The sequence below is a fragment of the Pelodiscus sinensis genome, chromosome 2 (assembly GCF_049634645.1).
Source record: "Pelodiscus sinensis isolate JC-2024 chromosome 2, ASM4963464v1, whole genome shotgun sequence".
Lineage (NCBI taxonomy): Eukaryota > Metazoa > Chordata > Testudines > Trionychidae > Pelodiscus > Pelodiscus sinensis.
The window spans coordinates 246092405-246116461 of NC_134712.1; the positions used below are offsets into that span (position 1 = coordinate 246092405).

Consider the following 24057-nt stretch of genomic DNA (forward strand, 5'->3'; position numbering starts at 1 on the left):
TCATCTTCTAAGTCTGAATGGATGTGGAGGAGGTCCTTCAGCAATTGAAGGGTTTCTATAACAACAGAAGCCACAATGATAACTGATCTTTTGGGACCAAGTTACATTTTTAAAAAAGAAATGGATTTAAGTGTTTATTCCACTTCTTTTTAAGTGATGCTTTATAATATATGTATAGAGCACTGCTCTCTTTATTGTAGGGTTCTGCATCCTTACTGAGGCATGATGCAAAAGAGATTCATTTTCATTTCTCTAAATGTATTATTGGTCTAATTTTACAAATAATTATTGAATTAAAATTCACTGGATCATTCCGGTCTTCAAAATGAGCTACCATTGAGTTTGGGCTTTGAATTTGAGGAGGAAAGACTGAGAGGTATTTTTTTTAATGAAAAGGGAAGGATTCATTCCATGCTGCGTGATCAATGAATGCTTCTATTCTGACTATGATTTGTTGTACAGCCTATTTGGTGTACTGGAGACACTATTACCATTTTACTCACTGAAAGAAATGTCTAGCACATTAATTTTTCCCTCTAAAATATTCAACTTTCAAAGTACAGACCTGTAGACTGACTCATGCATACATCAAAAGCTTCGGAGGGGTAGCTGAGTTAGTCTGTAACAGGAAGAACTTAAAAAACAACAAATAGTCTAGTAGCACCTTAAAGACTAACAGAACATGTTGATGGTATCATGAGCTTTTGTGGGCAAAACCCACTTCTTCAGATGATGGTCATCTGAAGAGGTGGGTTTTGCCCACGAAAACTCATGATACCATCGACATGTTCTGTTAGTCTTTAAGGTGCTACTAGACTATTTGTTGTTTTTTAAGTTTTTCATGCATACATGTTATGTCCATACTTTAGTCAAATACAAGATAGGCACTGTACTTTGTAACAATTTCCAACAGGAAAAAGACAACACTGGGGGAAAGAGGTCTGGAAGAAAGCCACTGACATAGCTGTAGGATAGTATACTCATACTGAAATACATGATGCATCCTGATATTAGGATGTTATGATGATCAAATCAGCTGTTAGGTTCAGAGTTGGCTTAAAGTTAGTAATTTCTGGAAGCAATTTTTTAACCAGAAGATGTGCCTTCCATGATCTTAGAAGCCCTAAAGAAGAGAAGGATACTTTGCTGTCTCTCCCTGAGGCCCTAACTGACCAGCCTCCAGGGTAGAGAACAGCAGATGGCTGTGTTTATCATATATCTGACAAAAATAAAAAGTCCCTGCTGATTGGTTCAATGAGCCAAAGTAATTGTTTAATGCACTGTATGTTGATTAGCTCGCATATCTATTTCCATAAGGAACATTTTGAAATAACTTGTAGAAATGCAAACTTATCACACTTAATTTTAAAGCCAGCTTAAAAAAAAAGGGAAACTGTCAGTTAAAGCTTGGAGGGTTTTCTGCACTTTGACCGTCTGAAATACAGAAAAACCCACAGAAAATTTCAAAGTTTTGGTGGTTGCTCATAAAATATATCTACAATTTTTTGTATGTACCACAGCCATTTTCATCATGGGTCTGACCCGAAGTTCAGTAACATCAATATCAACAGGCTTTGGATTGTGCCTTTAGGTTTGAGCTAAGTATGTTCTATAAATACTGTATGCAGTTTATTAATCTCTTAAATGGAAACTCAGGAAGGTAGGCCAATTTCAAATGGAGCTCTCATCATACCATGATTCCATCCAAATGTAGCATAGCAGGTGCATTCAGCAGAAAGTATGAGCTTGGTAGACTGAAAATTGTTAACTTACTTTCTAAGGCAGTTTTCAGAGACGAGAAACACCTGGCAAAACATTTTGTCAGGACAAATATTGCACAGAAGTCAATATTAATGGAAGGAAATTGGATAACATTGGAAATCAAACAAAATGAGAAAGCAACAACAAAAGAGAGTATAAAAGAGCTAAAGACAGGGCATATACAGATCAGCAGAGATACTTACTCAACATATTTATTCCATGACTGAACCTCCGATTGTGCCATGAACACACAATTGGTTAAAATAGTGCACATGATAAATATACTGAACAATGTAAACACGAGTTAAGGAAAAAAAGGAACTGGGTAAAAAGACCTCATAAAAGGTCCTTAATTTTTTCAAGCACTGTGCATATTTGAGCTAATGAGTCATTCATATTGTATAGCATGCTTACACATCAACACACAGAAGTTGTGTGCAATTATAAATGAAGACATTCTTGAACCCCTAATTATAGTACAATCTGTGGGCACTACCCCTTTTAAAATCACCTGCATCTTCTATGCATCTTTTTTTTTTTACAGTAAAATGGCGGCATTTACTGTGCGGCATTCAGTGAATAAAACATTCAAAACATATAATCATGGGAAGGCTTGGATTTTGTGACAGTGTGCTGAAGTGTGAACGTTTCTGAGTATGAGAGGAGCAGTTATGCATTTTAAACTACAAAAGGGAAACCATTCATCTGCTAATTCTGTTTTAGTACTTTATGTTGTACCAGGAAACAAAGAATAAAATATCAGTATATATACCGATAATAATACAGAGGGTGAGACTGTGTAAAAAAAACTGTCTGAAAATCATGTATTCATCTTCAATTTCTTTATACTCTCCCTCAAAGCTGCTGCTTTCCTGCTCTTAGAACTGGGTCATCTGAACATTCTTGGGAACGGGGCATGCTCTAGTCTAGATCATGTCTTTTCATTCACTCTATTAGGCTTTGAATCATGTTGTGGGTATGGAAGGATACCAAAGGCTAGTAGCTCCAGTACCAGAATTTTGCACATGTAGAAGCCCAATTTGCAAATATTGTGCCTCAGTTAGGACACCAAGATATCCCTTAGGAAACTAGGCTATTTGGACTAAATATGCATTCTACTCCTCTAAATAGCAAATTGAGATCCCATTAATGTAACTGGACATCCTAAATTGGTTCCCAAGTTTGAAAACTGAGTTTCCTGAATCACTTCCTTTAAAACAAAAGCTGCACACTGTAAAAATTACCAACTGCAATGGGACTCTCATTTGTTAATATTAATTCACATTTTACTGATATCATCTTTAATGAGAAGCACAGAAGGCCTAGGAAAATGACCTGGCATATGGTCAAAATGACTTGAGATACATGCAAGAGAGAGAAAGGAGAACCTGAATGAGAATTTCTGTTGTTAATTCAGAAAATATGCACATCTTTTCCACTTCCCTCCCTTATCATAGTTCTGTGATCATTTTCTGTTACAGAATAGCAATCTCCCATGAGTTCTGAGGGTATGTCTGAAATGTCTGCATCTAAGTCACATGAAAATCATCTTTTTATGAAACTACAATCTGTGCTGAATTCAGCATGGAATGTTTTCTGATCTACAACGTACACAACAGCATATAGTTAAATAGATAGTAACTGCTCCATGTATTCCCATGTGCAAACTTAGAAACCAGTAATTGAACTCAGAGGGAATACTCACCCAAACACATTTTCCACTGCAGAGGCCTATGCCTCTTAGTGAGTGACTGAAAGAGCATGTTTGGGAGTCAGCCTAATTTGCTTAACTCAGGCTTAGATTGGAGAGTAACAGTTTTATCTCTTCCATATTTTCAGGTACAAAAAGACTGTGCTGCATCTAGAAAATTGGGAATTACTTTTCAAATACAGTGAAAATTCTATGAAAAAAATGGGGAGGAAGTGATTTTAACACTTTTTCAAACTAGCAAAAGCCTCATTTAAGCTTAAGTAAGGAAAACCTTTCAGTTTAAAGATTTATAATCACCCTGTCTCAGTCCCCGAATTCATCTTATATATCCATGTAGTCTTATAAAGCGGTAAGAAACTGAATCTAGTAACATTCCTGTGATGTCTTTATTAGAGGTAAAAGAAACTAATCTTCTTGGTTTGAAACTAGCTGGAGTAGTCAAGAGGGCATTAAATTAACACCACAGGGGAAGGTGCTAAGGCGACAACTCTGGTGCAAAATAAATCTCAGTATGCCACAAACAAATTGAGCCAATGTGATGAAGAACATGAAAAGATTTTTTTCAGTTGTTTATGTACCAGTACTAGAAGTGTGGAGTAATAAGTAAGAGGAGCTGTGTAATTAGGATGAACGAAACCTGATGAGATGATTGGAATGCTAATAAGTCCCAGTTATAACCTGCTAAGGAAAGATGCAAAAGGTAAAAATAGGACTTGCCACTATATTAAAGACACCGTCCCCTGTTTTAGACTTACTGAGAGCTCAGAAGAGCAGAATCTTGACTGCACCTGCATCAACGGGCTAACTAAGAAAGCCCAGAAAGGACAATGCTGGATTTCCCATTCATACTAGTCCCCACTATTCCTTGGCAAGTTAGAGCTACTGAGGTTAACAGGTGGCAGGTTAAAATAAACAAAAGGAAGTATTTCTTCACACAATGCACAGTCAACCTGTGGAACTCCTGGCCAGAAGATGTAGTGCAGTTCAGGACTCTAACAAGTTTCAAAACAGAGTTAGATACATTGATGGAGGATAGGTCCATCAATGGTTATGAACCACGCCAGGCAGGGATTGTGTCTCTAGCCTCTGTTTGTCAGAAGGTGGGGTGGGAGACAGGATGGATCACTTGATGATTATCTGGTTCTGTTCTTTCCTTCTGGGGCATCTGACATTGGCCACTGTTGAGAGACTGGTGACTGGGTTAAATGGACCTTTGGTCTGACTCAGTCCGGCCATTCTTATGTTCAAACAAAACTCCCAGGCCAACCTTCTCAGTCCTTGAACTTTGGATCTGAACTCAAATTTTACCACTCACTTCTGCCCCCAAACTCACACCAATCTCTCTTTTCATATATCAATCTGAAATCACCTGCAGAAACTACGAAAGGTAAGTGCCAACCACCAAGAACGGGAGCCAAGGCCACTGCAGGTTACTGTTGAAGTAGTGAGATTCCCTACCCCAGGTGCCAGAACAGCTCCACACAGGCCAGGGCAAGGGCCTAACAATTCAAGCAACTCACTGAACTGAAAGGAAGGGATAATTATTGAAAGGAGATAGCAGATCTGAAGAGTAAGAGTGGCCCAGAAGCTATGACAATCAGGAAATTGTCTGAAATATTAGGATTATTATTCACCACAGGATGGCACACAATGGATATTAGAGGATATGGTAAAAAGATTTGGAGAGGTAGCCATGCTAGTCTCTGACCTTAAAAAACGTAGTCCTGTAGCACCTCAGGGTATGTCTACACTACCCCGCTAGTTCGAACTAGCGGGGTAGTGTAGACATACCCTCAGAGACTAACAAAATGTATAGAGAGAATCACAAGCTTTTTTAAATAACACGATATGGTTTGTGTTGACCCCCATTCCAACTTCCCCAAAGGGTCAAAGTTCTACCAAGCATGAGAGTTTCACTGACTTCATACTACAGTAAACTTCTGATAATACGGTACCTTTAGGACCCAGGGGGTGCCAGATTATCAGATATGCCAGACTATCAGAGGGGGGGGGCTATGAGGGGCTTGGGGTGGGGTGGCGGGGATGCCACCTCAGACCCCTCATAGACTACCCTTCCGATAGTCCGGCTCTGCCCCAGGCGTCCCTGATTCAGCCGCTGCTGGTCAGTTTCAGCAGCGGCTGAATCGGGGACGCCTGCGGTGGAGCAGCTGAAGTGCTGCCGGGTTGGTCCCGTAGCGCTGCCTCTCGGCGCTGCAAGACCAACCCGGCAGCACCCCAGCTGCTCTTGGGGACACCTGGGACAGAGCAGCTGGGGTGCTGCCAGGTTGGTCCCGCAGCGCCGAGGGACAGTGCTACGGTACCAACGCGGCAGCACCCCAGCTACTCTGCCACAGGAGTCCCCAAAAGCAGCTGGGGTGCTGCTGGGTTGGTCCCGCAGCCCCGAGGGGCAGCACTACGGGACCAACCCGGCAGCACCCCAGCTGCTCTGCCCCCGGCTTTCCCGATTCAGCTGCTGGTCAGTTTTAGCAGCTGCTGAATCGGGAAAGCCGGGCGCAGAGCAGCTCCAATTGTCCGGCTGCCCGGAGCACTTCCGGGTTCCCGATGGTGCCGGACTATCAGGAGTGCCGGAGCATTGGATGCTGGACCAATGGAGTTTTACTGTAGTAAAATAGAAACCCAAAATAATAATAATCCAAGTGCTTAGTGTTTTTAGGAACTGAATGTATTGTCCCTCTTTGAATGTCCCTCTTTCCACTAATCCATTTTCCCTTGGGACATACTGTAATGTTCCAAACTGCTAAACAAGTTCAAAAAGCCTTATATATTTGCCACAGATGCATTTCCTGTCCCATTACTTTAATGTAGAATTTCCTCATAAAAATCCAGCTGCCCTGGATGAGAAAGAACAAGATTAGGTCTTGAGTAGTGAAAGAGAAAAGAGTCTACATTGTTGAGCAATAATCTCCAACATTACTGACCTCCAGCAAAAGTAGTGTCAGGAGGCTGGTACGATCTGGGAGAAAGATGGCAAAAGCAAGAAAAGTGACGAGGTGCTCCATCTCTGTAGATCTCCCCTGCCTGTCCTTATGGGAGAAATGCACCAACTCAGTATCTTCTTTCGTGACGGGAGCTGGGACTTCATTTATCAGCTAGAAGCAGAAATAACCCTTTCAACTCCTTAAACACATTAGATATGACTTTGGTCTCATTTAGGAGGAGACACAAATCTGGCCTCATTCAAGATATGATCTATCCTTGGTGGCACTAGGCTGGAAGTGGAAGCTGGTCTTTCCTTCCCAATGCCACTCTTGGAGGAGGAGGAGGAGGAGGAGGAAGAGAAGAAAGCAGCTCCATCTTCTTGCAGACTAATCCTGGAATGGGAAGGAGGGCCCTCAGAGTAGGTCCACCTCACCCCAAAGACCACTTGTTCCTCCATATAGCATCTATTCCCACTTTTTGAGAATGTGTATAAGCCTGATGTTCTCAAGAATGTGGCTGCACCAAATAATGTATTTGAATCCAAATGCATTAAAATGGGCGAAAAGATACAAAAACATGCTTGACACATTAATAATGCAAAATATTTCAATTAAAGTGTTATCACATCTTACAGATTTTTTTTCCCTAGCAGAACATCTTTCTCAATAGTCAGATTGTCAAAGATAAACTGAACTAGTGAGGCTATGTGTCTCACTGAAAAATTAGGTCCTCTCTCTATGGAAATCCCCCAAAAAGGAGCTGCAGATAAATCTGTTTCATCTAAGAAACTTGGGCTCCTCATCCTGTTTGTAGGAAGATTCTTCCTTTTGCCTCCTATGCTGTCCTTTTCCATTTGGAAATGGAGAGATCGTATCTACTAAACAACCTGATTCATGCTTGTGACAATGTACCACATTTGCTGACACTCTTCTGGTTTTTCTCCTAGAGGAAAAAAAAAGACAGCTGAATACTCTCAGGCAATGCACTAGATCCAGCTTCTGAGTTCATGTCTGTGATACTATCTGCTTGAGCATTTGCCAATTGAGGCTCCATTCTGCTTGGAATATTGACTTCCTGTTCACCAGCTGCCCTTTATATTTACAGTTATTTTGACATGAATAGCCTTTATCGACTGACAAGGGTGTACTGACTAATGTAGGAACTCTAATGCTCTTCTAATGAGAGTGGATCCCTTTCTTCCTTCCTTCTGATTGTTGATGCATGAGACAACTGTTACGAAGTGCAACTGAGGTGTTTCTGGAACTAAAATGTTATTAGCTTTATGGTCTTTAATTCCCAAAAGTTTATGCTTCTGATTGGACCATATTTTTTTGTTTCAATGTGTCTCTGAAATGTATGCCCCAGACTTTCATTGCTTTTTCTCTTGAAAGTACTGAGAAAAGTTCTTCCTTCCTTCTTATGGTTTGGGTCCCCATCCACTTCTGGCAGCATATTTCTGCCCTCTGCAACATATACACCATATCTATTGGCTTCAGATGGCCATGTGTGAAGGCAGGATAGGCCCCTAGACCTGTAATTGATTAGGTCTAGTTGTATATTTATGTTTTCTGTTAACAGATGGGAGTTACCAAATTCTTCTCTCAGACCAATCGGATTCCACTGATCTTGACTGACTTCAGCAAAGTTGTTCAGATGTAACTATGAAGAGAGTAATTGGGGGAATGTCTTGCATGGTGATATTTGTTCATTTTTAAGTTGAATTTTTGTCCTCTAAACCTTCACATATGTTTTCTCTGAGAGAAACATAGATGGAAGAGTATGAGCTATTTTTTCCCCTGGATGATGTATCCATTTCAAGGGAATTTTCTGAATTTGATAACAAATCAATACAGGCAGTCCCCGGGTTACGTATAAGATAGGGACTGTAGGTTTGTTCTTAAGTTGAATTTGTATGTAAGTTGGAACTGGTACATATTCTCAAGCTGAGGTGTCTGCTGAGAAAAGCCGCTCTGCATCTCCCTGGTCTGCTGGGGGGGGGAGAGGCACTAGCTTCGCGTCTCCCTGGTCTGCTGGGGGGAAGCAGCTAGTGCGGGGTTGCCTCACCCCGTTTGTAAGTAGGGATCTGATGTAAGTCGGATCCATGTAACCCGGGGACTGCCTGTAATTCTATTTCATCTCCTTGATGCCTATCATTACTCTTTTGTAACTATGGACACTGCTCATGTGGATTGGGTTCATACTAGAATATCATCCAGTCATTTTAGCAATGCGTGGATTCTGAGCTGTGTGAGGCTATCAATACTGGAACTTTTGTGCAGAACTTGAGAGAAGACAATACAGCAAAAAGCAAGGCAGTGGAATTGGTAAGATGTGCATATAAACAAACTACAGGAATTTTTATACCAAATAGATGAATTGGTGTTTGGACTTAGCTGAAGCATATTTAAAATCTCCTAGACAGATGGAGAAAAATGGAATATAATACTTTAAAAAAACTATATCTTAGTTAAATTTCTTCAGGACTAGAGCTGAAATTCCAATATTTCACTATTTGTTTTCATCCTGAATTGGAGGTAGAAATATCAACAATTCTCATAGAATGGAAAGTTTAAAAAAAATCAAATAAAAAATTGCAAAATATTTCAATCCGGATTGGTTCTTCATTAAATTGGAGAATCCAACATGAATCTTGGTAGAACCACAGAGAAAATTGTCTTTGGTTAGGTTATTTAAATTCAGGTGTATGCTTGTTTAAGAGGGTTTTACCTCAAAATCTCCTTACTCAGGGCTAAGGAAGCTCACCTCATTTATTCCGTATCGTCATACAAGTTTTAGGAATTCTGAACAGCTGTGTGAGTGTGGCTCTAATTTTGATATCTTGTCATTAGCCAAATCACTAAGAGGCTATGGGGAAGGATGTAAAGACTCATTTATCTCGGAGTGCAGGATCAGGCCTTTTGCACTGGGAAGCAGCCATATGCAGCTTGACTTCAGAACTGTGTTGTGCCTTTCTTTGCACGGTTCGCTACCCAATATAGGCTATGTCTATACTGCACTCTTCTTCTGCAAAAGCGTATGCAAATGAAGCGTGGAGTAGAATATTGCTGCGCTTCATTTGTATAATTAATTACGGGGCTGTTTTTGTGCAAGAGGCTTTCTGAAAAAAAGAACAGCCCTTGCACAAGAGGGGAGTTTTGCACAAAAAGGACAGCTTTTTTTTGCGCAAAAGCCTCTTACACAAAAACGGCCCCTAATTAATTATGCAAATGATGGTGGCGATATTCTACTCTGCACTTCATTTGCATAAGTTTTTGTGGAAGAAGGGTGCAGTATAGATGTAGCCATAAAGTTGAAGAGGAGACAACAATCCTGCCTTCTCTTCACCCACTGTGAGATGTCTAGAGCGAACAGCAATGCTAACCCCACACAGTTTTGTATGCACTCAACCACAACATAGGAGCATTAGAACGGTCATACTGGGTTAAACCAAACATGAACCTAGCCTAGTATCTTGTCTTCTGACAATGACCATGCCCCAGCAGGAATCAACAGAATCATCACATGATCACCAATTCTCATTTTCTGGCAAGAAAAGAGTCAGTGATTCAATTAAACCGCCACATACAAGTGCAAAATGGGAGTGGAACAGTGCTGAAGGAGGTATGTATGCATTCCAGAAGAAAGTTATCAAATGTGCAAACTTTGCTTCGAACTAGGGAAGTGAACAGATGAAATTTGTCCTGTTGATGTATCACAGCAAATTTCCCACACTGACTCTCAAAGGTGCCTTCTATTACCTCTGATTCAAGCCTTGCTTCTCTTACTCACACAAGCAATTTCACTGAAGTCTGTTTGCATGAATAAAGCAAGTAGGAGTTAGCTCTGTATTTCTTATTAAAAAAAATGACATTTTCCATATCTTATTTAGGAGAAATCCAGCACATTTCTAGTCATGTCTGCAGTAAATGAAAGCAAATATCCAGCTTTTAAATAGTTTGATAAAACCAGATAATATCATACCCACAGCCACATGTAATACATAACCATCACAGGTGAGAATTCACGTCAAAGGATATGAATGTACCAAAATTTTAATTGCTGCTCTTCTGACTGGATGGAAAGGACTAAGCATATACAAGGCAGGAGTGGCACTAAATCGAAAGATTGTCTTCCCTTTGTTCAGGACTATAAATGTCTGGAAAACAAAATGGAAAATTAAATGAGAAAATTTAGTGTTTGTATTTATACATCAGGGCCCTCTCACACAGTTTCCAACAGCATATTCCCTCCTGTCCCAGTGTCCTTAACTTCCTTCTCAGTTCCTTCTGGATGCAAATTTCCATTCATCCAATGATCAATTTCCCCAAAAGACCTATCCTACGTCAGAGTCTTTGTCTGCCTCATGAAAAATGCCCCAAGCCTCCCTCCTCTCCTTTCTTCTGAGCTGTGAATTCCTCCCTATACAGATTCTTCTGAAAGCCCGTGTCACCCACAGTGGTGCCTGAGATATAACATTTATCTCCCATTCTAAAAGTGTGTGGTTACTGATGACCTTGTTTTGGTGAGTTGGATGCTCAGCACCTTGCAGAGTCAGGCCATAAGAATCCAAACCTGTAACACAGCGTAATCTCGAGAGCTATATCAACCCTCATGATCCAGGACTGTTGAACATGTTTCCTGAATGATAACAAATTGATCTGACTGAAGTATGACAGATCTGTTCATGTATACCTATCTTCTTCCCCTGATCTCATCAGCTGGAGTTAAGTCATCATGCAAAGGCAGCACTAAGGACCGCCTACTTTCTATCTTCAATAAATGTTCATCCATTGCTATCTCAGCTTTCCTCAGAATCTCTTTCCTATCACCTTCTCTTCCCATGCTATTTTCACTTGGCACTCTTCATTCATCCTCCATGTGGCCAGATCCATAGAGTTGCAGTTCTTGGACTTTGTCAGCCACATCACAACTTTGATTTCTATCCTAATGCTTGCATTTCATATTCTGTCTCTTTGTGAGACCCCCTTCTTATGGTGCGAAGACATCTCATCTCAAATACCTCTAAGCATCAAACCTGCCATCTTTTTCAACAATGCTCTCGCACTAAGTAATGTTGTAGTGTGCACCACCCTTCTGCATAGTTGTGGTTTTCATTTCAATGGCATAGGTTTATCATACACAACCTCTATGATGTTATTCCATTCTCTTTCAGCACTCCCTAATCAGGACTCTATCTCATGTTCAAACCTGCTATGTTACTATGCACAGAAGTATCTGAATTGGTCAGTCTAGTTTAGTCTGACTCCATTAATCTCTATGTCCAATTTACCTGTGACACCTTCAATCATCAGCATGACTTCAATCTTTGGCCACATCTTCTCTCCATGGAAGATCGACACTGCTGTGATCAATCTTATGGAGTTTGATTTAGCAAGTCTAGTTAAGACTTGTTAAATCAAACTCAGAAGGCACCTCTGCCGATGTTCAGTACTCCTGTTCAAATGCTCCTGTCAGCTTCCCACTGTGGGGACACCACCAAGCTCAGCTTAAGGTAACCCAACTCCAGCTACGTATTCTATGTATCTGGAGTTGTGTACCTTACACCAAGCTGCTGGTGCTAGCATAGACCTGGCCTTTGTCAGGCTCCTTTGTGTCTCCTGCTATTTCACCTGATCATATCAGTGGTTTAGTATTTCTTCTAAATCTTCCATGTGAGGATGCACTTAGTGGTAGTCATCTACATACAGTAGCTTGTTTATACAAAATACACTAATTCCTTCTTTCATTCACCAAGTAGTGATTCCTGGCCAAAAATAGCTGGGTCTGAGAGGTTCACTCCAAGGTCACCCCAAGTAGAAGAGATCCTCAACAGGCAGAAAGTTAGAATAGATCTCCTTGTGCAGTTCATCCTTCCTGCTGCCAGCATAGCAGGGAAATGAACAGAGCTAGGCAACAGAGAGATTGTCCTGTGAATGGTGGCAGCAAGATGAAGGCACTTCTAATATGAGCTTTAAGCAGTTTCAGAATTCACCCTTCAAGAACCTTACTTTCAAGACTAAAATCCTACATCTGTGCCTCTGCTTAGGCACACTATATTTAGATAGTCACTGATTATTATAGACTGACTCCAGACATCTCCAATAAATAATCTATTTCTGAATCTGTTTAACTTTTGCTATGTACATTTGTGGAAGGAATAAACAAAAATGCCAGTGATTACTTCAGGGAGCATATGATAATTGCAAGCTTAATGGGGAAAAAACAGATAGTCAAGAGGAACACATGAAAAATGTAAATGGTGTGTGTGTTGGCATTGTTATTTTCTCATCCATGTTATAGCGTGGTTGAAGTACAGGATAAACAAGCTGTAGCAAGCAAAATATGCAGTCATACTGTGAACTGTCTTTGGAGGGACCTGTTCATACTAGAGTAGCTTTGGTCCAGCCCATACAATTCTCACTAGGTGATATTCATTCCAGGATGAAATTCATCCTGAAGCAACTGGCCAGCACATTATACCAGTTAAATTCCACCCTAAGCCCTATTTTGACATCTTAAATTAGAATGAAATGGTATCTGGGCTCTTAGAATCAGAGAATTATAGAATCATAGAGCTGGAAGAGATCTCAGAGGTCATCAAATCCAAGGCAGGACCAATCCCAACTCTTGCTGTCCCTCCACAGAGAAATGAATTTCACCTTTCAGGAATGGTTAGCATATATACCTCTTATGCTATGTAGGTGAAGTTCCCTTCCGGGGAAATGGTCAGCACAAACCCCAAGCTACTACATCAACTTTTAACAAGAAAGGCTTAAAAGTTAGGCTTAAGTAACGCACAGGACCCGGATCCAGGCATGAATGTCAGCCAAAAAAAAAAAAGGGGGGGGGGAGGGATACATTAGATGGAACCCACAGTTTCATTTAACTCATCTAATATTCTTCTCTCACATAATATAAATTAACGTTCAGAATTACTTGAGTCAAGCTTTTGGGCCTCATCCATACTATGTGGAAGATCGAAGTTACCACGATCAATCTCCCGGGATTCAATTTAGCAGGTCTAGCAAAGACCCACTAATTCAACTGAGAGGGCACTCCCGTCGGCGCTGGTACTCCTGCTCCTCATGAGGACTAAGGGAACCTGATGAGCGTGTTTGCTCCTATTGACCACCTGGCAGCATGGACATTAATTTAAGTTACATCAATTCCAGCTACATTGATGTAGCATATCTTAAGTCAACCTTCCCCTTTAGTGTAGATGTGCCCTTATTCCACTATGCCCTTCTCTTTAGTTCTTTGGGGGAAGTTCTGCCCACATTCGCTCTTCAAACTTATACCAGAAGAAACCATTTTTACCGAGCGAGGAAAGACAAAACCAGAGTCCCCTGTATAAAATGTCTCCCATCCAAGAAAGCAAATGCAAACTCTGAAGACTCTAACCTTATGGTCACTGTAGTAAGGGTCGAGATCCTCCAGTGGTTCCCCAATGAGCTCTGGAGGAAGAGTCCCATAGATACCAGGCAACTTTTTGCAAGCTTGTAAGTCAAACTGAGGCCGAGGCTTTTCTTCATCCTCTGGCTGATCTCTGTATTCCTGCTTGGCATTCCTTGCAAGTTTCTCTGCAATTCGCTTCTCAATAGCAGCCAAGGATTCAGGCGTGAACTGGTGGAAGCTGTTAGAACCTGGTGGTAACAAGAAGTCGGCCATCTTTTCATCCTGCTTCTTCTGTACTGGTCTTTACTCTTAGCAGGGGAAGCAACTAAAACAAAAGGAATCAAGGTAAGTGACTGCAGAACTGGCAAACCAGAACACACATGAGTTAGCAGTAATCTGGTATTTTGCCCATTCATAAACGTTCAATAAAACACTACAGAAAATACAGGTTGAGCCTCTCTAATCTGGCACTCTCTGGTCCATCAACATCTGGGCTGTGTCTACACTGGCATGAATTTCCGGAAATGCTTAAAATGGAATACTATTCCGTTTGCAGATTTTCCGGAAAAGGAGCGTCTACATTGGCAGGCTGCTTTTCTGGAAAAGCCCTTTTTCCGGAAAAGCATCTGTGGCCAATGTAAACACGTTTTTCCGGAACAGTGTTCCGGAATAAGGACTTATGCCCGAGCGGGAGCAGAATAGTTTTTCCGGAATAGCGGCTGATTTTGTACAGTAGAGCATCATTGCTTTTCTGGAAACTCAAGGGCCAGTGTAGACAGCTCGCAGCTTATTCCAGAAAAGCGGCTGATTTTCCAGAATAAGTGGCCCAGTGTAGACACAGCCCTGTAGTCCAGGATGATTTTAGGTAGCCAGATGTCCACTTACCATGGATGTGACCAAGTTTCCCATGGTCCTATAAAGTTTGTTTATAGCCACCAGTCCTGGATCTCAGTGTACTGTGCTGTTGTTTAGCTTTATTTTATCCCTAAATGTCTTTTAAGTGCCCAGTAAGCAGTGAAAGTGTTAGTAATACTGTTAGACAGTTTTGACCTCCTGTGGTTCAGCAAATTTTCTGGTTTGGTACCAGTCAGGTTATGAGAAGAGACATTCAACCTGTACAACTAATTGGAAAAGGAATCCAAATAAGGAGTTGTCAGAGTGGTCATATCTGAAGAGGGTAAAATTTTGAAAAGCACTTAAATCCCACTTTCAAAAGACTTTTATGTGCTAAGGCACTTAAGTATTATTGAAAGTCAATGGGATATAGATTCTGCAGTCACTTATGAGCATTTGTAACTTTCCACCTTAAGCTTCTGTAGCATTCTCTTACATCACTTACTTTTGCTTACGGATAGGAAGGGGCATCTTCCTTGTTCCTATCAGTGCCTTTAATGGCTGCATGTTTTCTCTTGCTTTACCTCCCACTACCCTAGAAAAGCGGAGGTGCAAATGTTCAGATATGCATGTCTAAAGTTAAGCACCTAAATCCATATTTGGGCATCTTAGTAAAAGTGGTCTGATTTTCACAGGTGCTGAGCAATCAACACATCCACTTCAGTACCTCTGAAAAAATCAACCTAGTACTATTTAGTTATCAAAATACAGATTGATTGAACTTTTGGCACCCAAGATTGAACATCTTGGCCTGAGTATGTATCCTCATGAACATTCTCAACACCTGTCAGAAAGGAAAATAAGTGTCTGGAACTGGGAATTCTTGCATCTGTATTAACTCACCAGCATTATAATGGATTTATTGATCTTTCCTAAAGGACACACTGATAGCTATTAAAATGAATTTAAAAGTACAGTATTAAGAAAACTGGGGTAAATCCATCCACATGCCAAGAGCCTGCACAAGACCTATGAACTTTTGAAGCCCTATTTTGAAGTCTTCTGTGGGACTTCAACTGCGCTTAGGCCATGAGGTGGTCTCCTATACAAGGATGGACTAAAAAAATGTTGTCAGCAAGAATAAGCTTCATTCTCTAATATGTATCAATAAAACTCATAACATATGGGAAATGAAGAAGCTTTTTAATTCACAGCAGCACAACCATTCTTACTAAATTAAAATCTAACTCAGTGACAAACAAAATCTACACAGGTTTTGGCAACACCCGTATTTGGTTCAGCTGCTATTATTTTTCTCTGCTTTCAAATATTATTCATCTACTTATACAGGCTAAGTCCACATAGGTTGCTTCTATTAAACTCTGTAATGACAGCATTTATGTTAACAAACAAACCTTTAACTGCACTTCTGTATGAGAAAGAACATATTTATTGACTCAATTTATTTGAGTAAAGTAGTCTTTCAAATAGCTATTATTTTCCTGTTCTGACTTTGTTTTAAGATGAATTCATTGGATTGTCATTGATCATGGCATATCATAGAGAATGACTTGCCTTATCCTGTATATCACAGATTTTCAAACTTTTTTTTCTTGTGGCCAGTTGGGAAAAATTGTGTATTCCAGTGACCCAATAATTATAATTTTAGAGTCCCCTCCCCACTCACCTAGCACCCCGAATGGCTGCTGGAGAGCTCCGGCTGCCAATCCAGTGCTCCAAGCCCTGTGACCCAGTATTGGGTCACGACTCTAAATTTTGGGAATCACTGATGTGTATCATACTTTACATTGCTCCCAATCTGAACAACTAGGATTCAGGTGAATTAGTACACTGTCTTTGGGTTCAGTTATATCTTCCCTTAAATTACCAACTTGTTCCCCTTTGTCATAAAAAATAAGAAATTACAAAAACCTTTCAACAAAACAGAAATGAGTTTTCTTATACTCTCATTGTTCTGTGACTCAACCCCACAACTACAGATAAATGGCATTTTCATTCCCATAAATAACGTCAGCAGACAGAAGCCAGCTATTCCTCTTATTGACCCTAATGTGAAACACGTCTTCATGACCACTGAAGGGAATGACAAAAATTGGTTGATTAACAGAGGTGGTTTCCTAATAGAGAGAGAGGAATGTAGACAGTATATTTGAGGAATATTTTAATGTGGTTTCTTAAGGCAGGAGTTTGCCTGAGTAGAATGATCCAAATGGATCTCAAGTGTCTATGCACAACAGAGAGAAGAGCAATCATCTCTTGAAGTAACTATGTCAGAAGTGGGCATCCCAGAGGCCATCATGTGAGGGAACTGCAGGGCTGTTACTGAGACAAAGAAAAATTAAACAAATCAATCACCAAAGAGGTAAGGTGTAGAATGTTCTCTTCTTTGGCTTGTTTATCATGAAAGTAGATGAAAAGATTTTGAGAAGCAATGCAGAGAACGATGAAAGAGGACACAGTACAGTCAAGCAGTAATTTCTGCCCATTCAGTTCCTGCCCATCATTCTCACTGGAGAAACCTTCAAATGCCAGCTGCAATCACAATTAATCAACTGGAAATCATCGGCTTGTGGAGCCAGGAACTGAGACGGGCACTTAGTCTAAGTGAGTTGGATTCTCCTGACTTGCACTTATTAAGTGAATGTAGAATGCTACCAAATCAGCGTTCCCCACTCACATACACAGGTAATAGCTTTTATACTTGTTGCACAGATGAAAATTACTACACGAGAAGCTTAATTCAGGTCCGAGAGTGCAATGTATATGAATATCAGGACCAGTAGCCCAACTCTAATATGGAACCAAAATGGTGCTCAGAGGAGAAGGGGAATGATTATATCCTATGTTTACTGTCCCCAGAGCTGCAGAGGAGCTCCTTTGCTCAGCCCATGCACACTTTCAGGTCATGCAATTTACTGGTCAAAACCTGAATCAGTCCTTGACTACATTTTACGGACAAAGCCGAGCTAGCTGCATATGTATGCATAGTGCAGCCTTCCTTAATAGTACACAAGTATAATGTGAGAAAGTGTGGAAACTTTACTGTGTAAGTGTATCATTCAACTTTCAAGGGTCCATAATGTAGTCACATCAAATTTAATTTTCACTAGAACACTTGAAGGCCACATCTTCATTTGTGGGAAGAGCGACACTGTGGAAGTAGATCTTCTGGTGATTGATTTAGTGGGTCTAGTAAAGACCGACTAAATCGAATGCTGAGGGTGCCCCCAATGGCACTGGTACTCCTATTTCTTATGAGGAGTAAGGAAAGTCAGCAGGAGCATTTTTCCCATCTATCGTCCCCCGGGAGGATGGCGCCGAAGCTCGGCTTAAGGTAAGTCAACTCCAACCTTGCCCTGTGGTGTGGAACTAACCTAAGACACTTCTCTTTAATGAGCACTACTTTCATACCTTACTGAAATCTGCAGTTCCTAGTGAACAAGGGAATGGGAAAGAGAATTCTGCATTCTTCATATGCTCAAAAATGGCTGAACCATTTTTGCTTGAACTTTCTTTTAAAAAGAAAACAAAAATGCTCCAAACATAGATCAAACCTTTTGATTTTAATCAAAAGATGGAAGTTTCAGCAAATTGCAAGTGACTAAAACTAAAATGTTAGAGTGGAAATGGTTATGCAATCTTAATTACAGCAGTTACTGCTACTTATTTTATAATCTCTTATCAAGATTCATATTTACCATCATTTTCATTCTGAAAAAAAGATTTAAATGTCTTTTTTTTTCATTCCTACACTACTCTTACCAAACCTACTACATTTCAAAGTGTATATTTTGAAGAACTATTCTTCAAACTCAGACACATTAAAGAAATGGTTGAAATTTAATGAGTATTTATTATGTTTAATTTCTTCTAATCTATGAATTACAAACATTTCTACAAATAGCTTCGGTCAGCCCAGATGTTTCTAAATACAATTTGAAAGCACACAACCTAAAAAGGAAAATCATCAATGACTGAATCAAAGAGCTGAAACACAGTTTTTTATGTGATAATAGTTATTGTGACTCACATTTTTCATAACAGTCTGTATCTTTCCACTCTTCTCAGTCACATTTTTGAAGCATTAAGCTTCAAAGACCTAGCCAATACACTGTTTCAGTAGTATCATTATGCACAGAACGAATATTTCTCTCCTTAATCCTACTTAAATCCAGGCAACACCAGCCTGTGCTGATAAAAATGGATTGGTTATGTAAACAAAAGGTTGATCAGATATCAAAGTATCAACACAACTGGTTACTATGTCATAGCATTGAATGAAAACCACCAATAAAATGTCAACATTAAAACTGTCATATTTGATAAGATCAGTATTTCCTTGGGAACTGTATCCCTTCAGCTACTTTTTTCCACCCTGAAGATGTCTTTCAGTTTTTATTTCTACAGGTAAATTCACTGCTGTGTACAAGACCCGGGCACCATTTAAGACTCACTCAAGTTCTCAAAACAGGGTTTGTGTGGTATATAGGCTTGTGCTGTCTCTCCAGCATTGGGATAAATGGGTCTACAGATTTACCCTAATTGGGAGTTCGATTTGAAAAGTGAGTGAGTTCATGGAATTTCACACTCTCCAGAACAAATGAGGATGGGAAGAGGTACAAAAGTAAGACGGAAAAAAATAAAAGAATCAAATTAGTACAAAGACTGAATTAGTACAAACAAAAAGACCTACTGAGACCACTTAAGTCTGTATCAACATTATGACTGGTAAACAAGAAGAGTGGAGGACCAGAAATCAGTGAATCACTTAAGTCGGGGGGCGGGGAGGGGCAAAACAAAGGAGGGATGGACTCTTCCAGCCATCACTCTCTTTTCAGAGCCTTAAAGAGAGAGACTTAGGATCATAATTGGCTACTGGATAGACCTTCACCATCATGGCTGCCACCCTCACCGTCTCCTCAGATGCTACATCTTCTCTGTCCTACTCCTGAGAGATATCTTGAACAGGCCACAAAGAAGGAGCCAGATGACACTACCACTTTGACTAATTTCTGAATACAACCTGGAATATGAGAGTTTGGTCTATTCTTCCTTCTGCCCCTTTTCCATGTGCCCCTTTCTTTTCTCACCTTATTTCTTCTCTTTCTTATCCATGTCCTTTTCCCTGCTGTCTAGTAAGAGGCAGGCTTAGCCAGCCAAGACAACACTGCTGTAAGCCTGTGACCAGAAAGATGCCACTAAAAGCAATACCAGCTGGTACAAGTTTGCCAATTTTGGGGGTGGCGGATGAGACTGTGCCTGCATTTCTCCAGAATCAAGGTTGCAAGTGAAAGTCGATGCCTGAGGCACAAGCAGTATTTCTAGCTTTGCTGTTCTTTTGTCTTCTCAGGAACAGGATCAGACTTTAAGCAGCCACATCCCATCGCTACTAATTTCTTCACTTTTTTCCTTATAAGACATACCATCTAAAAGACTGTCAAACGAGGAGTTTTCCCTTGCAAAAACTCCCCAGCTAAAGGGAAAAGGAAAAAGAGATCTTATTAAAACAAAAGCCTTATTTAATGTTATATTTCAAATGCTCTGTTTTCCTTCCTTCCTTCCTTCCTTCCTTCCTTCCTTCCTTCCTTCCTTCCTTCCTCTATCTGCAGAATCTATATCCCATTAACTTTCAATAGCACTTAAGTGTTCTGCAGTTACAAAAGTTTTTTAATGGTGTGTTTGCTATGGTACTAAGCAGGCTGAGGTCTCTGTATAGCAAACCCTGCACCTTATTTTATACCATTTAATTTTGGACAAAGACTGGTTTATACTAACCCCTTTGACCTTTTGGTCCCCTTTAGTCCATCTAAATTAATACAATAATTCACATGGGTGACGTTTACCCTAAAGGTCTGATTACAGTCTGGGCAGCATACCTAAGCAGAGGTATAAAGGGGAATAAGACCTATAGCCCTTATGTTCCTTCATGGGAGACTTCAACTATCCAGACATATGTTGGGAAACTAACACAGCGAGGCACAGGCTATCCAATAAGTTTCTGGACTGCATTGGAGACAACTTTCTGTTTCAGAAGGTTGAAAAAGCTACCAGAGGAGAAGCTGTTCTGGATTTGGTTTTAACAAATAGGGAGGAACTAGTTGAGAACTTGAAAGTGGAAGACAGTATAGGGGACAGTGATCACGAAATAATAGAGTTCATGATCTTAAGGAAAGGTAGAAGGGAGACCAGCACAATTGAGGTTATGGATTTCAGGAAGGCAGATTTTGATAAGCTCAGAGAACTTGTAGGTAAGGTCCCATGGGAAGCAAGACTGAAGGGAAAAACAACTGAGGAGAGTTGGAAGTATTTCAAAGGGACGTTGTTAAGGGCCCAAAAGCAAACAATTCCGCTGTGTAGGAAAGATAGAAAATATGGCAAAAGACCAGCTTGGCTTAACAAGGAGATCTTGCATGATCTCAAAATAAAAAAGGAGTCATATAAAAAATGGAAACTAGGACAACTAACAAAGGATGAATATAGGCAAGCAACACGGGAATGCAGGGGCAAGATTAGAAAGGCAAAGGCACAAAATGAGATCAAACTAGCTACAGGCATAAAGGGAAACAAGAAGACCTTTTATAAATACATTAAAAGCAAGAGGAAGACCAAGGACAGGGTAGGCCCACTGCTTAGTGAGGAGGGAGAAGCAGTTACAGGGAACTTGGAAATGGCGGAGATGCTCAATGACTTCTTTGTTTCGGTCTTCACCGAGAAGTCTGGAGGTGTGCCTAACGTAGTGAATACAAGCAGAGAGAGGGTAAGTTTAGAAGATAGGATACACAAAGAACAAGTTAAAAATCACTTAGGAAAGTTAGATGTCAGCAAGTCACCAGGTCCTGATGAAATGCATCCCAGGATACTCAAGGAGCTGATAGAGGAGGTATCTGAGCCTTTAGCTATGATCTTTGAAAAATCATGGCAGACAGGGGAGATTCCAGAAGACTGGAAAAGGGCAAATATTGTGCCCATCTATAAAAAGGGGAATAAGAACAACCCAGGAAATTATAGACCGGTCAGTTTAACGTCTGTCCCAGGGAAGATAATGGAGCAGGTAATTAAGGAAATCGTATGCAAACACTTGGAAAGTAATAAAGTGATAGGGAATAGCCAGCATGGGTTTGTGAAGAACAAGTCATGCCAAACTAATCTGATAGCTTTCTTTGATAAGATAACGAGCCTTGTGGATAAGGGAGAAGCGGTGGATGTCATATACCTAGACTTTAGTAAGGCATTTGATACGGTCTCGCATGATATTCTTATTGATAAACTAGGCAAATATAACTTAGATAGGGCCACGATAAGGTGGGTGCATAATTGGCTGGATAACCGTAGTCAGAGAGTTGTTGTTAACGGTTCTAAATCCTGCTGGAAAGGGATAACAAGTGGAGTTCCTCAAGGGTCTGTTTTGGGACCCGTACTATTCAATATCTTCATCAATGATGTAGATATTGGGATAGAGAGTACTCTTATTAAGTTTGCAGATGATACCAAACTGGGTGGGGTTGCGACTTCTTTGGAGGATAGGGACATAATTCAAAATGACCTTAGCAAGTTAGAGAAATGGTCAGAGGTAAACAGGATGAGGTTTAATAAAGAGAAATGCAAAGTGCTCCACTTAGGAAGGAACAATCAGTTCCATACATACAAGATGGGAAGCGACTGTCTAGGAAGGAGCATGGCGGAAAGGGATCTAGGGGTCATAGTGGACCACAAGTTGAATATGAGTCAACAGTGTGATGCTGTTGCAAAAAAAGCAAATATGATTCTAGGTTGTATCAACAGGTGTGTTGTAAGCAAAACTCGTGAAGTCATTCTGCCGCTCTACTCTGCACTAGTTAGGCCTCAGCTGGAGTACTGTGTCCAGTTCTGGGCGCCACATTTCAAGAAAGATGTGGAGAAATTGGAAAGGGTACAGAGAAGAGCGACAAGAATGATTAAAGGTCTAGAGAACATGACCTATGAAGCCAGGCTTCATGAACTGGGCTTGTTTAGTTTGGAAAAAAGAAGATTAAGGGGGGACATGATAGCGGTTTTCAAATATCTAAAAGGGTGTCACAAGGAGGAAGGCGAAAATTTGTTCCTCTTGGTTTCTGAGGACAGGACAAGGAGTAATGGGCTTAAAGTGCAGCAGGGGAGGTTTAGATTGGACATTAGGAAAAAATTCCTAACTGTCAGGGTGGTCAAATATTGGAATAAATTGCCAAGGGAGGTGGTGGAATCTCCCTCTCTGGAGATATTTAAGAACAGGTTAGATAGACATCTGTCAGGGATGGTGTAGGTGGAGCTTGGTCCTGCCTTGAGGGCGGGGGGCTGGACTCGATGACCTCTCGAGGTCCCTTCCAGTCCTATTATTCTATGATTCTATGATTCTATGATTTGCTCCCTATACCTTGGGCCAGAGTGCCTAGGAGTTTGCACCTGCAACTGACCACCTGGTGAAGGCTAGCAGCAAATTACTACTCCGTGAAGCCAGAAATAGGGGTTTACAATTCCTTTCCCAAGGTATGCCTCAGGCAACACAACAACAGGCTGTTTTTTATTATAGTCAGTGACCTTGAGACACAATCTAGCCCTAAAAGAAAGGCAGAACAGCCTGGTGGTCAGCACACTAGTCTAGAACTCAGGAATCTGGGTTCAGGTCTCTGCTGTTCCCCAGCTTCTTTCTGCGAGTTTGCGGAGGCTACTATCTCTCTGTGCCTCACTTTCCAATAGCACTCCCTTCCCACCTCAGGTAGGTTCAAGATAAATACATTACTAATTTTCAGGAGTGCACATGCTGTGCTAGTCAGAGCCAGGTAAACAAACATGTCCAAAGACCAAGAGAGCCTGATTCTGCTCAACATGAACTAGGGTGACAGACCCTGGCCCTTAACCAGCAACGTTGTTTCCACTGGAATTATAATCAATGTAAAAGTGAAACAAAAACAAACTGAACCCAGTATCCCACAGTGGTACGTTTTGTGTAAGAGATAACTAGATCTAAGTATGGGCATTACTGTCTGAGCAAGCCCAGCTACAAAAATCAAAGATGAACTTTCTTTTAAATTATTTGATGCAGCAGATCACATTTGCTTTCCTCTTCCCATCCCTTTGTTTCTCTTTGGCATCTCCCTTTGGCTCCAGAGTGGAGTGCTGCCTCCAGCAGTGCAAAACATGCAGCTACTGAGACAGGGACATGAAGAAGAAATGATTAGCATGTCCTATTTAGGGTTACAGGCATAGGTATAGAAACACATGTGTGTGCACACGCACATAAACTAATTTATGAAGAAAGCAGAATGGGGTGGCATACTGGTTCTATTGCCAAGAGTTTGGAAATGGTCAAATAAAATACAATTTTCAAAAGCATTTAAATCCCCCTAAGCTCCCAAGTCTCATTGAAAAAAACATGGCCT

At 40.7% G+C, this 24057-nt stretch overlaps 1 protein-coding gene across 1 annotated transcript in view; it reads right to left on the minus strand.

Annotated features, from left to right (window-relative positions):
• LOC102452890 (sodium channel protein type 5 subunit alpha-like) overlaps nt 1-24057 on the minus strand; it is a 340594-nt gene that overhangs the window by 258559 nt on the left and 57978 nt on the right. Inside the window, exons 2-4 of the mRNA XM_075922835.1 lie at nt 13814-14132; nt 10450-10568; nt 1965-2054 (exon numbers count right to left, since the gene is read on the minus strand). Coding sequence (XP_075778950.1) covers nt 1965-2054; nt 10450-10568; nt 13814-14080 — 476 coding nt within the window. The 5' untranslated portion in view covers nt 14081-14132. The remainder of the gene's footprint in view (nt 1-1964; nt 2055-10449; nt 10569-13813; nt 14133-24057) is intronic.